We start from the raw sequence: 15,427 nt of genomic DNA, 5'->3' as shown, positions 1-15,427 counted from the left end.
CCATAATGTGCCTTTTTCGATCTGGGGCAAAACTCTACAAATCCTGTACTTATCCGTGCGGTGTGCTTCCCCCAGACTCTTTAAGCAAGCATCGTGGGGGTTGCCTGTTGGCATAGGCTTGTTGCAGGACTTGCAGAGTTTGAACCTTTGGGACTTAGGCATACCCCAAGTCACCACGGGGAATGCGGTCAGGGTGAAGAGGAATACCTCCCACTCCCAACAGCTTTAACAACCAAAACCACTAAAACTAAACTTAACGAGGCTAGGAATAATTGTGAACTAAACTAAACTGAAAGCTAGGGAAAACGAGGAGAGCTTGCTTAGCAAGTCACCACTGTTCCAATGACCATCACTGGCGGTAAGAAGGAACTGAGGAGGCACTGGGTCGGCAGGGTCCTATATTGAGTGCCATAAAGGCACCACTCCAGGGGGCTCCACAGCTGACCCGACGAGAGCTGCTAGGGGAAAAACTTTCTGACGACTGTGCACACGGCGCGCACACCTACTTGGAATCGATATGAGCAATCACTCAAAGAACAACCTACTACTGCTGTTGTTGACTCCCTTAGCTCAAGAGGCAGAGATGCGTGCGGTGGGATTTAAAGGTTCTAACCCTGCCAGTAATCCGTGTGGGTGTCAGTATGATGTCACATGATATCTAGGACTGAGTGCTGTCCTGAGTGAGGTCACAGGAACTCCGGTATGGCTTTCCAGCATGGCTGCTCACATGTGAGCGAGGCTAACCTGGGGACCAAGGCCTGTGTGCTGCTCACTCGGGTTAACTCTGCAGTGAAGACATACCCGCCTCCATGGCCAGATTTTCAAACAGTTTTCCATGGGAGCTGCTGGGTGCTGAGTGCTTCTTCAAACCCGGCCCCTTCACTCCGGTGTCTGTGGAGGCACGCTGCCCTTTTGAAAATCCAGCCCAGTCTGGCCCTTCCTCCCTGCTCAGATATATGACAGTGTGTTAGATTTGAACCTCGGCTTGGCTCTGAATGATATGATAAACCCCTTGTTTTCTTCTGCAGGATCTTAGACCACTGTACGCAGGCCGATGTCAGTATTATTCCAAAAGTACGACTCCACCCGAGGTGAGAGCAGATTTGGTGGCATCGCTTTCTAACAGGGCTGGCAGTGCCGTGGTGTTTGCAATGCAGACCAGTCGGGGACAGAGCCCCTATTAGTTCCCTGCATGCACAGGAGAGCAGGCCTTCATGAGGGGCTCAGCGTTGGGGTCTTGGATAGGGAGGAGTGTGAGGCACCAGTGATGGAGGGGGGCACAGCAGAGGAGAAGGGTATGCTGGAACACAGCGGGGACTAGAGAGGGCATTTGGGAATGGGGTGTGCTGGAAATAAGGGTGCGGACCAGAGCGAGCGAGCTTGGAGCCCTGTCTGGGACAGCCAACCTGACAGAGGGGACCAGCAGAGAGGAGGTGAAGGACATATGTCCATTTGTGTAGCTTTTTCGGCTCTCAGCAGGTCAACATATGAGGCAGAGGCAACTGTGCTAGTGTTTCCATGGCGAACACTGACTGGGGAAAAGTGAAGGACAGCTCTAGCCAGCTCTAAGATAAGCAGCTCCCCCTCCAAACTGGGACAGAGAAATGTAATCCCTGAAAAGGAGGGAACATCTCCAATCACATGGAGTGGGTGAAACTCATGTGATAAATCATGTGTAAAGGACACCTTTGACTGCCTCCCCTGGGCACTCCTCTGCATCCTCTGGGACTTGCCTTCCAAACAGCTGAGCCGCTTTCAGGAGCTGCTGGATAAAAACAATCAGCCTGCCAGCAAAATCCATTTTTCTTCCCTGACTTCCCCTCCTCAACTGGAATGTCCCCCCAGCACTTGTCTGGGGTGCAGGATGGGCAGGGAGAAGATCGAATCTCACTGGCTCCAGGGAGGTCACGTCTCCAGAGAAAGCCTGGCAATAACCAGGATTGGTTGGACACATGCACCTATATCTCTTTACTTGCCAGTAACCATCCAGCAGTTCCCACCATGTCATGGTCTTGGCCCAGGAATCTTTTTCTCAGTTTGTACTGTCCCCTTGACAAGTCCATGCCCATAGGTCACTAACTGGGGAAAGGTGGAGGGGAATAGCTCCTTCTGTCAGAGCTGATCTACACACACAAGTTGCACAACTGTAGTTATATGGGAACCCCCCTAGTGTGGATGGAGCTATCCCAGTTTGAATGTGCTTATACTAGCAGAACTATTCCTGTACAGAAAGGGGAATAACCTACACTAATATAAGGCACCTTTATACTTCATCCACACTGGAGTGGTACCAGTAGAACTATATCAGTAACAAGTCACCCCCTTAACCAACATAGTTATACTGGTACAAAATCTGTGCATAGATCAAGCCTCAGAGAAACAGGACTGAAGGCCATTGCTCATCTCTTCCTGGGTTCCTTGTATCCCCCTTCTCTTTGTGTTCACACAGGGGATCTGTAATCCACAGCGCCGGGGACCTTGCACACCTAAAATAAAAACCAACACCTGCTTCTGCTGTGACCTATACAACTGTGGAAAGTGAGTAAACTAAAAATAGCATTCAACATCCATGCAGATCTGGGCATAGAACTCAGGACTGGGAGATTGGAGATCTAAGCTTTTATTACAAGATTTTTTTCACCAATTTCGGAGCTGAGTGAATAATGGATTTTTTGGGTTTTAGACTGAACCCAAAAAAATCCATTTAGATTAGAACCAAAACAAAATATATTCTCTTTTTTAATTTTTTCATCAAATCAAAAAACTCAAAAAGTTTGTTTCAAATCAATCAAAAGATTTTGGATAATTTATTATTGTTATTTCAATGTAGCTATTTTGGGTTTGTTTGTTTGTTTTTTAAAATTGGCCAAATTTCAGTTTGGAACTGAATGTTTTGAAATGAAACATTTTGACTTTTCAAAATAAAAATAAAAAATCTTGGTCACATTTGACCTCAATTCACAAATAATTTCAGAGCACCAAAAAAAATATTTTTTTTATGAAAAAATTGATTTGGCAGAAAAATGTACCAATTCCCCAAAACTCCTGCAGCATTTGGACTTTGCCACATTTCCGTAAGAATCAAAGTAGTTTGTGAGTACTGAGACCTGCATGTTCCAAATGCTTACAATGTCCTAAACAGGATTCATCTGGTTTACTTCCTGGAGTGAAATCAGAAAGGAGTGATTATGGAAGAACCCAACCTTTAGGATTCAGGGCCGTTGTGCTGGCAATGGCACTCCTCCTGCCATAGCCAAATAATGCAGATGTTTTTATTTGCTATTTTACGGGGAGGAGGAGCTTAATATGCAAGATGAGATGTGTCTTAAACCTAAACGCAGGGTCCCGAGGGCTTACGATCTTTACGTCCCATGTAATCATTATGTAATGTTGCTGGGTGCAGTAAGAGAGCTGTTAGTACTTCATCCAGCGCAGCTGCTGTGCGAATTTCAGTAGGGGAATGGGCTAGCTCGTGTGCAGAGGTTATCAGTCTGTAATGCCCTTGGGAACGATTGGATTGAAAGGCTTTATGTAAACATCTGATGACATACATATAGAATATCAGCCTTTTACCAAACTTCACTTAAGTGACTCCAGAGTTCAATTCCCAATTCTGCTACTGCGTAGACTTGGTCAAGCTATGTGTCCTCTGTGTCTATAAATTGTCCCTCTATCAAATGGCTGTGGTAATGCTGACCGACTTCTCAGGGACGGATGAGAAATTTTAAGTGTGGACAGTGCTTTGAGATCAATGGTGCTGTATTAGGACAGAGCATTTGGTTAATTATCTATTAATCTGGCAATAAGCAGCCCAGTGCTAACTGGAGGACATGAGGTAGAAATGTAAGAGGCAAATCTGAGATTGCCGCTTCACCCACCCATAAACTCACTGACTTCAGTGACATTCAGGGGGGCTTGCGGGATATGTTTCCGTCACTGTGTATTCAGGCTGAGTATTCTCCACTGCCATGATCATGTGGGGAGGAGATGTCAAAATTCAGGTCACAACATGATGAGCCTACTGCAAAAGGCCTTACTTCTGGGAACATCCCACTGATGTTGGGACCCCTGGTCCATTGCAGGAATGCTGTCTGTGGTTCAGGTGGGCTTTTTTGGATTTTATTATACTGTTTAATTCTTTTCTAATCCAGCAGAGTGGAAATTTCTGGTGGGTACTATGAATATATTGATGTCAGCAGCTGCCAGGATATCATTCACCTTTACCACTTGCTCTGGTCAGCGACAATTTTGAACATAGTCGGATTGTTTCTAGGGATCATCACAGCTGCAATCCTTGGAGGCTTTAAAGACATGGTAAGATGATGCAGATTGCTAGAGAAATGAAAGGGATATGATCAGACAAGTTTAGACTCACAAATGTAGGGTGCTCTTTTAAAACAGCCTTAAAAACCTCACTGGCAGTGATATTACAGTACATGCAGGTGGTGGTTGTTTAAATATCCTTTACTATGTTTGAATCCAGATCACGCACCATTGTGCTTGTGCTGAGAAAAAGGAACTGAAATAACTATAAGCAGAAAGTGAAACTGACTAAACTGGTGGATCTGACAACACTGTCTAAGCAAAGGGAATTGCAAACGATTAACAAATAAGCACATGAAGAAATGTAAGATTAAGTCAGCAGCAACAATCTCCGCTTCCACCATGGAGGAATTCCCTTTTAAAATGAATATTTTGCCTGATGGCCCTTTTAAGAAGAAACATGTTTAGGTGGCTCTTAGGTGTATGAATTGTTTCAGAATTTTTACCATCACCATTATATTAATTTTACAGGATACTTACCATTCAGTTCATCCAATCTATCCACTTGATTTCTTCATTGTGTAAAACAGCTGAAGCTGATTTTGGAGTGAAACCAGATAAGATAATTTGTGCCTTGGAAGAAGATGGAAATACTGGTCTGACAATAAGTGGGACTTCAGTAGGCTTGAATAGGGCATGTGCTATGGCAGTGGTTTTCAAACTGTGGGTTGCAACCCAGTACTGGGTCGTGGAATGTAAGGCACTGGGTTGCAGTGGCTCTGGTCAGCACTGCCGACCCAGGCCATTAAAAGTCCCATCAGCAGTGCTGCCCAGCTAAGGCAGGCTAGTCCTTACCTGTTCCCACACCATGCTGTGCCCCAGAAGCGGCCAGCAGCAGTTCCGGCTCCTAGACAGGGGGGCCACGGGGCTCTGCATGCTGCTTCCACCCTGAGCACCAGCTCCACACTTCCATTGGCCAGTTCCCATTGGCGAGGCGCAGCGCGGTCCACGGTGCCAGGACAGGCAGGAAGCCTGCCTTATACCCCCACTGTACCACTGACTGGGAACCACCCGATGTAAGCCCACGCCCCAACCCCGTGCTCCAATCCCGTCTCAGCCCTGAGACCCTCCAAACCCAGAGCCCCTTCCTGCACCCCAACCTGCTTATCCCTGGCCCCAACCCAGAGCCTCTGCTCCAGTCCAGAGCCCCTCCCACAACCCAAACCCCTCATCCCCAGCTCCATTGGGTCGCTGGCATCAACAATTTTCTTCAGCTGGGTCACCAGAAAAAAAGTTTGAAAACCACTGTGCTATGGCATACACAGGGTCATAGAGTCAATGCTGCCTGGTTATTCTTTGAACCACCACCACCACCACCACAATTTCCATTAAATAGAAGGAGAGTTGAATAGTCGCAGAAGCAAATTCATGTCTTTTCTGTCCTCTGTGGCTCGTTTGGCACGATACTAAGTGAAAGGATGGGACAGAGTTTGATGATAAGGTAAGATGATGTATTCCTCTTGCAGAATTAGTAACATGCTCTTTATCCAATGTGCCTGATTTCAGAAGAACAGATTGTCCTACCCTCTCTTCAAAATCCATCAAAATCGTCCCACCTCTACCGCAATATAACGCTGTCCTCAGGAGCCAAAAAATCTTACCGCGTTGTAGGTGAAACCGCGTTATATCGAACTTGATTTGATCTGCTGGAGTGCACAGCTCCGCCCGCCCCAGAGCGCTGCTTTACCGCGTTATATCCAAGTTCACGTTATATCAGGTGGCATTATAACAGGGTAGAGGTGTATTGTCAAAATATGAGGGACATGCCAAGTCACTGGTAAAGATTTGCCTCCTGGTCATGCATAGCTAAGTAGTATTGTCTCCTAAGCTCAGGCCAAACCAAATGAACTGTAAAGTATGCAAAGAGAGAATACAGAACCATCTCTGAATTCTGCTGGAAGGAAGAGTTGTAATGTCCAATGCATTTTAGTGCACTGGTGCAAACAAGAGATTAGCCTACTAGACTAGCCAGTTTTTAAAAGTTTCCTTCTCCCATTCATGAAGCCATTCTGAAAATCCACTTTATTTGAGTACTAGTGTGGGATGGGCTTTGGCCAGTTTGTTCTGTTCATACTTAAAGGAAACACTGAATAGCTAAAGGATGAATTGACTTCAGAGCAATCAGACTGATTTGCAAGTTAATTCACCAGAACTTGGCTCTGAAATCAGTCACTGTTCCTTTAAATCACTTCTGCAGTCATGCAGGTGTCAGTTATCTGGGAGTGTGGGACAGGTGCAGGTTAACCTTTGTGTCAGACTGTGTGTGTCTTTGTCTCAACAGACTCCCTCCCTTCCTACACTAAACTGTACAGTTGAAAACGCACATCCCTCAGTGTCCTATTACTCAAGGCCACAGGTGACTTCTTACAACACTTACTACCACAGCACTCCTCATCTGCCACCATACTCAGCGTATGACTTCCAGGTATGGCACAACGGACAGTAGTGTTAACTAGATAAGAATACCCTAGCCTTGGGGACCATGACAGTCTCTCTTCCCCAGACATCTACCTACAGAGGGCTCTAGAACTTCCCAGCAAACCTGCTCCTTGTTCTTGAGCAGTGGTTCTCAAACTTTTGTACTGGTGACCCCTTTCACATAGCGAGCCTCTGAGTATGACCCCCCCCTTAATAAATGAAAAACACTTTAATATACTTAACACTATTATAAATGCTGGAGGCAAAGCGGGGTTTTGGGTGGAGGCTGACAGCTCGTGATCCCCCATGTAATAACTTCACAACCCCCTGAGGGGTCCTGTTCTTGAGCCCTGTATTTAAGTTTCACTAAGGGCATGTCCAGACTGCAGCCACAGGGTGCGACTGCCGCTCGAGTGGCCGTACCCAAGCTAGCTTTCATCTGGCTCTACAAGTAATTATCCAGAGTTCCAGGGGGGCTTGTACAGCCCATGCTCAAGTGCATGCTGCCGCAGCTTCACTAGATTAAAGCTAGCTCCAGGATGTCTGTGTGAGCTGCCACCACACCCAGTGATTTCAGTATAGACGTACCTTCAGGCAGTATAGTCGAGCCTCCGCCTGCAGGGAAAAGTAACAAATTGTGCCTCTTTCAACCCTACTGCAACCCAAGGATCTCTTGATGCCCACGGGCAGAGGGCACAGGAGCACCCAGAGGTACAGAGATCCCCTGGGTTTGGTATCTACGTTCTAGTCTGCCAAAGAATATCATGTAAGGTCTCTAGTGAAAGCCTGCCATGCAAGTAATCAGAATCATTGCAAGATGTATGTACAGAAAATATGTGAAGACTTTTGTATATATACTAAAAAATATGTTCTTTATGTTTGTGAGTTAAGGTGGGTCACCAGAAGTGGTCTATGTACTCCTGTCAGGCAGGGAGGAAGAGTCACTTATCTCAGTGTCATGGCTGGTCATGTTATAAAAAAGAATTAAAAAATGGAGATTACCTATCTCTTAGAACTGGAAGGGACCTGAAGGGTCATTGAGTCCAGCCCCCTGCCTTCACTAGCAGGATGAAGTACTGATTTTGCCTCAGATCACTAAGTGGCCCCTTCAAGAGCTGAACTCACAACTCTGGGTTTTGCAGGCCAATGCTCAAACCACTGAGCTATCCCCCCCCCATGTTTAAATTGAGTACTACATAGTTCACAGTGGGCAACCATAGACTGTCTGAGCAACATGCTCATCATTAGTATGTGGAGGCAGATGAACCTCTAGTGATTCCTTCAGGCTGAATGGAAAAGCCTGAAGGAAGTCACACGTGCATTTGCTAAGGGTCACGCTGAGAGGTCCCTTAGAATAGGTTGTGTAAGAACTTCATAATATGATCCTGCATGGTCCTCTACATCCCTTCCCTATGGCCGAAGTATCCTCTGGGAGTTGTGCCAGGACTCAGAACATTTGTGCTGTTGGGTTTAACAAGTGGATCCTTATTTATGATTAGTATTTAGGTGGCTTCAGGCTTCAAACCTTCAAGCAGGTTTGATCATATGAGAAGGGATCTCAGCTAAACTAGTTTAAAACACTGAGAAAAGTACTTGGGAGTAAACTGTTTTGTAGGAGATAGGGCAATGTCTAGTAAGTGAAGTTTAGGCTCTGGCCTTTGAGTTTGTTTTGTGTGTAACCATTTGTTTCTAATATTCTTATTTGCCATCCCTTGAATCTGTTCTTTGATGATAAACTTATTCTTGTTTTCACTACCTATCTATCTACTTGCTGTGTGTTAAGAGGAGTGGTGATCCTGAGCTGGCTCTTGCGAGGTGGTGTGAACTGTTCCTTCGGGAGTAGTGAACCTGAAAGTTCTGCGATTGGACCAGGGATTAAGCATGCCAGAGGGATGCTCAGAGGATTCAGGGGTAGGAGTGTGCCTATTGCTAACCTGTAGAGAGAGCGAGGCCTGTGGTGGCCTGGAAGGCAATGCTATTGCTGCCCGAGACTGGTGCTTTCAGAGAGCTGATCCGCAGCAGGCACAGACAAGACTTCCTCATGCTAAGGCCAGGTGGTAGTGAGGTGCCTCCCAATGCTGGGTACCCGTGGGAAGTGTCAAACCAAGAGGTCCCTCAGAATAGGTTGTATTAGAAATTCATAATATGATCCTGCATGGTCCTTTACATCCCTTCCCTATGGCCGAAGTATCCTCTGGGAGGTGTGCCAGGACTCGGAACATTTGTGCTGTTGGGTTTAACAAGTGGATCCTTATTTATTATTAGTGTTTTGGTGGCTTTTTTTGATAATTTAAGAAAGAAGCTGCAATGTACGTTTCAAACCTTCCCCTGTCCTCAGTCTTCTCTGTTTAACAATAGCCCTCCAAGTTCTGTCGCCCCTCTGATGCTGTTAGGTAACACTGACATCAGGAAGATTTTGTTAAGTATTCCTAGACTCAGGATTTTTAAGGCTTGTCATATACACATTCTGTACCAGTTTCACTAGATCGGTGCACCCCCGGACTGTGGACTTACACCGCTATGAAAGGGCTACCTCAGGATAGCCGATTCCTATACATTTACCAAAATGAACGATACTGACAAGAACCTTTCTAAGGCGCTGTACTGATGGATGTGCTATTCCTAAACTGGGACAGTTTAATGGGTACAAAACCTGTGTGCAGACTAAAGGGAACATTTTCACAAACACTGGAGTCCCATTTTCAGAAGTGACTTGGACACTGAGGAGGCTCGGTCTCATTGATTTTCAATGAGACTTAAACTCCTAGGTCACTAAGGGCCTTGGAAATTGTTCCCTCAGACTGTTCCAGTTTCTTATCATCTCTTTCTAGGCCCTGCGTAACTTTGCCTCTCCCTACTTACCCATCTCTGTCTCTCAGTCCCCTTCTCCTCTGGTGGCAGCCTCAGTGCCCCATTTGTCTGCATGTTCCATTAAATGTCTCTGCACCTTCTTCCACACAGCTCCCTCTGTGTGGAATGTAAGGCCACTCCCTTCTCCTCATTAAATCCCTCCCAAAGGACTGCACATCTTCTGCTACAAGGAGCTAGCCAATTAACTCTTCTGCACAGTCACTCTATCACTTTGATCAGAAAACAAAGAAGTCAACATTTCTAATAGAGCCTGGAATAGAAAACCCAGGTCTGCTGACTCCGTCTCCTTCCCTAACTACTGGCAAACTCTCTCCAACTTTGTGCATGTGTCATCAGCGTGGCTGAGCTGAGTCTTTGTTAGTTTTTAGGCACACAAACTTTTAGGGGTTGGGTTGAGATTGTTTCATGCCAGGTGTGAGCCTAGACAGGCTTCTTGTGGTCCATGACACTCCAATCACTTGAAACAGCCATTTGCAATGGCAGTGGCAGCAGACCGTTGCCTCTCATCCCATTGTAACATGCCTAGCACAAATGTAGCAGGCAGGAAGCTGTCAGCCTCTGCATGAAAATAGCACTATGCTAGTCATTCACCTTGTCACTCCTACAAGGCTTTGACTTCTGCAGGTAGCAAGCCAGGTTTGGCGCTGAAAAGAAAATGCAAATGAGTAGGTTGTTTCGTCTCAGCAGCAGCCCATTCCGCCTGTTGTTCCTTTTAGACAAGGAGGAATCAAAAGTGCAGCCCTTTCAGTGGCCTGCTTCATTAATAAAATCTGACTGCTGGCTGGAGCCAAAATAAGCCAGGCCTACTCCACAGCTGCAACAAAGCCGGCTCTCCTCAAAGGCTCATGGCTGTTGCTAGGCAGCAACACATGGGTGCTTTGTAATGTTTAAAACCCAACGTTGTGTTCTCTAGCCAATACCACAGCAGCACCCGCCGCAGCTAAGTCACCCCATATTTCATGCCTCAGAGTTTTGGGGGATTCAAACGGCTGAAACTTGGCAGGTAGGAGGGGTTTGGCCCTAATCGAGAGGTGAGGGAAAGCTGTTTTGCCATCTAAAAGCGTAATCAAAACCACAAGCCTTTGGTTTCAGAGACTTTTTTGTGGACTCCCACAATCTGCTCCACAGGGCTCCAAGCCTGCCTTTAACTCGTAGCACAATATTTACACAATAAGCTGTAACAGATCTGTAATTGAGAAGTGAGGGGTGTGTGTGTGACCTCTAATATAATTTTTTTATTTAAAGCAATTTTCACACAGGCAATCTGCCCCAAAAGGCTAAACCCTATCTTCACACTCTATTGCTGTTTACACTTGAGTCCCACAAAGCTATAAATGCTCTTCTCTGACACACAATCAGGACACATGTGTGCATAGTATCTTCCTTTGCAGCACAATGCAAAGATTTTGTCCTCACCATAAGTCACTCTTGGCTCTCAGATTACTGCAAGGTACCAAGTAACTTCATCAGTATACGAGGTGCGTTGCAGGCTGCCCAAAACATTCACGGTATAAAAGACAAACCAAAAAAAGAGGAGGAGGTCCAAGCGGTAATTTGTTATAACCTGGCATATAATACAATTGTATGGTGCTCTGTTCGTTAAATGCTAAAATGTCTAGGTTATCCCCAATCCTTCACAACCTTGCCATTATCAACCGGCCATGACCAGTTTCTTACAGATATCGCAGTAGAAGTGGGTCTTTGGGATGGCTCCGACTGCAAAGAAGGGAGCACCCAGAGCAGCCCAGGAAAGGGTGGTCATGGATGAAAGCGTAGGGAATCTTGTGGGAGAAATGATTGAATGAAGTGTTGAGGCTTGCTTCATTGTGTCTCATCCCTTCTTCCTAACTCCTTTGTTTGACTTGTTTCTAGACAGATGGCAACATGTTAACAATTTTCAAACAGTGTCAATATTTTATGGTGGAATGCTTTAAACCCATTATTTGCTATTTACATGGAGACAGTTTTAGGAGTAGAACTTATTTTGGCCATGTGACTGTTTTGTTTTTCCAAATAACATGCTTACTAAAATAGGAATAAGCCATGCTGCCTTCATCAATTTAAAGGGACACTACTGAGTAGCCTAGGAGAAATATGTAAGTTTTGTGAGACAAATTTGGTTTTACAAAATTGAAGTCATGTTTCCCCCTCCCCCTTAATTCATATAAAAGCCAAACACACATACAGAAAGATTTGATTCTCAGGCAGCGGTTGCAACCTAAACATTACAGCAATGGTCTAATGTATGAAAAACAAAGGATGAAATTGACTAGTCTGTGTTAATTGTGTAAGCTTAGTTAAATGTGTTAAGTAAAGAGCAGAAATGATGAAAGGGAAATCAAATTTAATTCTAAGTTTAACAATCTTAAGCTCTTACCTTGCCAATGGTTACTCATCTGCTTAGCTTGACTTCGGTGGGGCTATTAATCTGAATAAAGTTAAGCATGTGTATAACACGTGTTTGCAGGATCAAGGTGTAAAACATTAGGAACATCATACTTGTCATAAACAGATAGCTAAGGGTTAATGTCTCTTTCACCTGAAGCACCTGACCAGAGGACCAATCAGGAAACCGGATTTTTTCAACTTTGGGTGGAGGGAATTTAGGGTCTGAGTCTTTTGTCTGCCTGCCTGCTTTCTCTGAGCTTTGGAGAAGTAGTTCTGTTTTCTAATCTTCTGTTTCTAAGTGTAAGGACAAAGAGATCAGATAGTAAGTTATATGGTTTCTTTTCTTTGGTATTTGCATGAATATAAGTGCTGGAGTGCTTTGATTTGTATTCTTTTTGAATAAGGCTGTTTATTCAATATTCTTTTAAGCAATTGACCCTGTATTGTATCATCTTAATACAGAGAGACATTTGGATGTATTTTTCTTTCTTTTTATATAAAGCTTTCTTTTAAGACCTGTTGGAGTTTTTCTTTACTTCAGGGAAATTGAGTCTGTACTCACCAGGGAATTGGTGGGAGGAAGAAGTCAAGGGGAGATCTGTGTGTTGGATTGCTAGCCTGATTTTGCATTCCCTCTGGGGGAATAGGAAAGTACTTTTTGTTTTCAGGATTGGGAACAGAGAGGGGGAGTCTCTCTGTGTAGTTTCACAGAGCTTGTGTCTGTGTATCTCTCCAGGAGCACCTGGAGGGGGGAAGGGAAAAAGGATTATTTCCCTTTGTTGTGAGACTCAAGGGATTTGGGTCTTGGGGTCCCCAGGGAAGGTTTTTCAGAGGGACCAGAGTGCCCCAAAACACTCTAATTTTTTGGGTGGTGGCAGCAGGTACCAGGTCCAAGCAGGTAACTAAGCTTGGAGGTTTTCATGCTAACCCCCATATTTTGGACGCTAAGGTCCAAATCTGGGACTAGGTTATTACAATACTGCTTGATAAAAAAAAATTTTTTTAAACCGACCAGTGTCCCTTTCAGTGTAGGAGATTAAGAAATGCTTATTTACCTTGTATTCTTTTCAAGCTTGCTATTGACAAAAGTATCTCTGTCTCTTCTGCGCAGCATTCCAGTGTGTTTCCAGCCTCCACTCCTTCTGGCCTTTCAGATGACCCCCAGTCAATGTCACCATCTCCAAGCTACATGTGGTCCTCCAATGCTCCTCCTCGCTATTCCCCACCATATTTTCCTCCTTTTGAAAAGCCACCACCTTATACACCATAAAGAAAAAATGTGCTGTTGAAATAATTGTGAACATTTTGTATTTATATTTCATTGGGGTGGAAGAGAACATTACAGAAGACAATATAAAATGCTGGATTCAGTTCATTCTTGCAAGACTTATGTAGGGGTTTAACAACTGTGTATAGAGCAAGGAGGCCTCTGTTTTACAATATGATTCACAGTAGTCCTTGATTTTTAAGAGGTGCTACCTGGTCGGAGTATTGATTGCAGTCTGCCATGCTTCATCTTGAGCTGAGCAGTCACCTGGAGTGGGGTTAGCCAGAACCAGGAGTTGCCCCAGCCTACTCTTTTGCTCTAAAGGTGAGGGTGCTTGCAAATCAACTCTGATGTTAATTTTGTTTGGCCTTTCGCGTCCTACTGGCAGGACATTGCTGGGCTGTGGAATGTAGTTCACATCTTTCATTGCTTACAGTCTACATCCTTATCAAAGGAGAATCCAAAGAAGAGCATGAGTTTCTTAAAACATAATACAAACTGATGGAAAAATAATTCTATAGGATATGATGTCCTGTAGTAGTCCAACAACTGGAATAGCGCCTGCTGAAAGAGAGAACTGCACTAGCCAGGCTGGCTTGTTTCAGGATGCATCATAAGGTAGGAGGTATAATATCAAACAGAGTATTGTTAGTTCTGGTATGTATAAATATAAAAGTCACAGTTTGGGTGGTTATGTATCAGCAATTGGATTGTAGATATCTCCTAAATAGAAAGATGCAGTTGTCTGTGTTCTGCTAAGCAAAAGCATCCGACACTGTCCACAAGTCATTTCAGCAAAACCATGTGTTTTCCTTCTTTTGGTTGGGAAATTTGTATAAATTGTTTTGAGTTAGCATCCTGTAGAAGAACTTTTTTAGTGGCTGTATTACAGGCTGCATGTAATGAATTTCCACTATTTGTTCTCAAGATGTAAGTCTCTTGTGGATAAAATTCAACACCATGTAACCGATAGCCTAGGACAAAGTTGATAAGAATTTTCTGTTATTGTTGTGTCTTTCTTTTAATCTTCAAATGATAGTTGTGCTGATCTAGATTTCATGCAAGTTTTGCATGCATCTTGCATAACAAAAAAGATCAACTTTATTAAGTGGCACAATGCTCCTTTAAAGTGTGGTTCTTGCCCAAGAAGTGATTTCATTTGGCAACTTTCTGTTCAGAACCACTCACTCTGAGCATTCCATCCGTTTACTTTGGGGATAAAAATAAGATCTCTGCTTTTTACTTGCTATACCGAAAAGGTTGGATTCTGTTTCAGCTCCTGCACCTAAAGAAGTGTAAACTGTAAGGCTGCACCCATCTACAGCTGTGTCACTTCAATCCAGACAAAATGTAATGGAGAGCAAAATTTGGCTTGTAGAGTTTTATGCTGTTATGTGAGCCACAACGAATACAGTTGGACTTCAGATTGCAGCATCTTTCTACTTGCAACCTAACCACATGTGAGATAGTGTCAGAAAGGAAGATACATGTGGGACCCACAATGTCACTCCCAGAGTACAACCAAACTTTAACATGCTGCTTTTAACCCTGTACATTTGCAAAGCATTTAGGCAGTTTTTTAGACTCATCACTTCCCTGTCGGATACAAGTCCATCTAGTGTCAAACTAAAAAGAGAATAAATTGTTCAACCAGAAGCAAATGTAGAACTTCTCTCTGGACAACGAAATATTTCTTCTTAGAAAATGGTGGGAGGAGGAGAAATACATGCAAGATACCCACTGGATCTAAAGCAGTAGTGTATGCAGAACATGTTCCAGTAGACTCCCCCCCCCCGCCATTATATATGGTTTAAAATACAGCTCCCGTAAGTTTGGGCACCAGAAATAAATTAGCACACTAATACCCCGTCTGTTCTAAATTAACCTCACAGCTGTTCAACTCAATCACATCTTTAAAAGAGACTTTGCATGCATATAAAAAAAAGTGACAGCACCCATGGTACTACTCCCTGTGAGAAATATATTGCATACATTTTTTTTAAATAGTATTTTACTTCTAGAGCTTTGAAATAAAAGTTACAGTCCAAACCTCACCTGGAAAATAGTATACCATTTGTGCCTAGCTCTATTAAATAGGGCTACAAGGCACAGGGGATATTGCAGGTCAGAACTAAGGCGCATTGCACAGTCATGAGGGGA

At 44.2% G+C, this 15,427-nt stretch overlaps 1 protein-coding gene across 5 annotated transcripts in view; it reads left to right on the top strand.

The window, feature by feature from the left end:
- TMEM255A (transmembrane protein 255A) overlaps positions 1-13,492 on the top strand; it is a 52,784-nt gene extending 39,292 nt beyond the window's left edge. For 2 of the 5 annotated variants that reach the window (XM_050964542.1, XM_050964540.1), the window contains 5 exons: positions 1,029-1,091; positions 2,450-2,538; positions 4,152-4,314; positions 6,605-6,748; positions 13,112-13,492. In XM_050964542.1, the coding sequence (XP_050820499.1) occupies positions 1,029-1,091; positions 2,450-2,538; positions 4,152-4,314; positions 6,605-6,748; positions 13,112-13,270 (618 nt within the window). In that variant the 3' untranslated portion in view covers positions 13,271-13,492. Of the gene's footprint in view, positions 1-1,028; positions 1,092-2,449; positions 2,539-4,151; positions 4,315-6,604; positions 6,749-8,524; positions 8,653-13,111 lie in introns of all 5 variants that reach the window. The other 3 variants (XR_007775849.1, XM_050964541.1, XM_050964544.1) reach the window with 3 other exon arrangements.
- The last annotated feature ends 1,935 nt before the right edge of the window (positions 13,493-15,427 follow it).

Source organism: Gopherus flavomarginatus, chromosome 8 (genome assembly GCF_025201925.1).
Source record: "Gopherus flavomarginatus isolate rGopFla2 chromosome 8, rGopFla2.mat.asm, whole genome shotgun sequence".
Classification (NCBI taxonomy): domain Eukaryota; kingdom Metazoa; phylum Chordata; order Testudines; family Testudinidae; genus Gopherus; species Gopherus flavomarginatus.
Note: the sequence above shows the minus strand (reverse complement) of the source record. Positions and strands in the feature narration are given on the sequence as shown.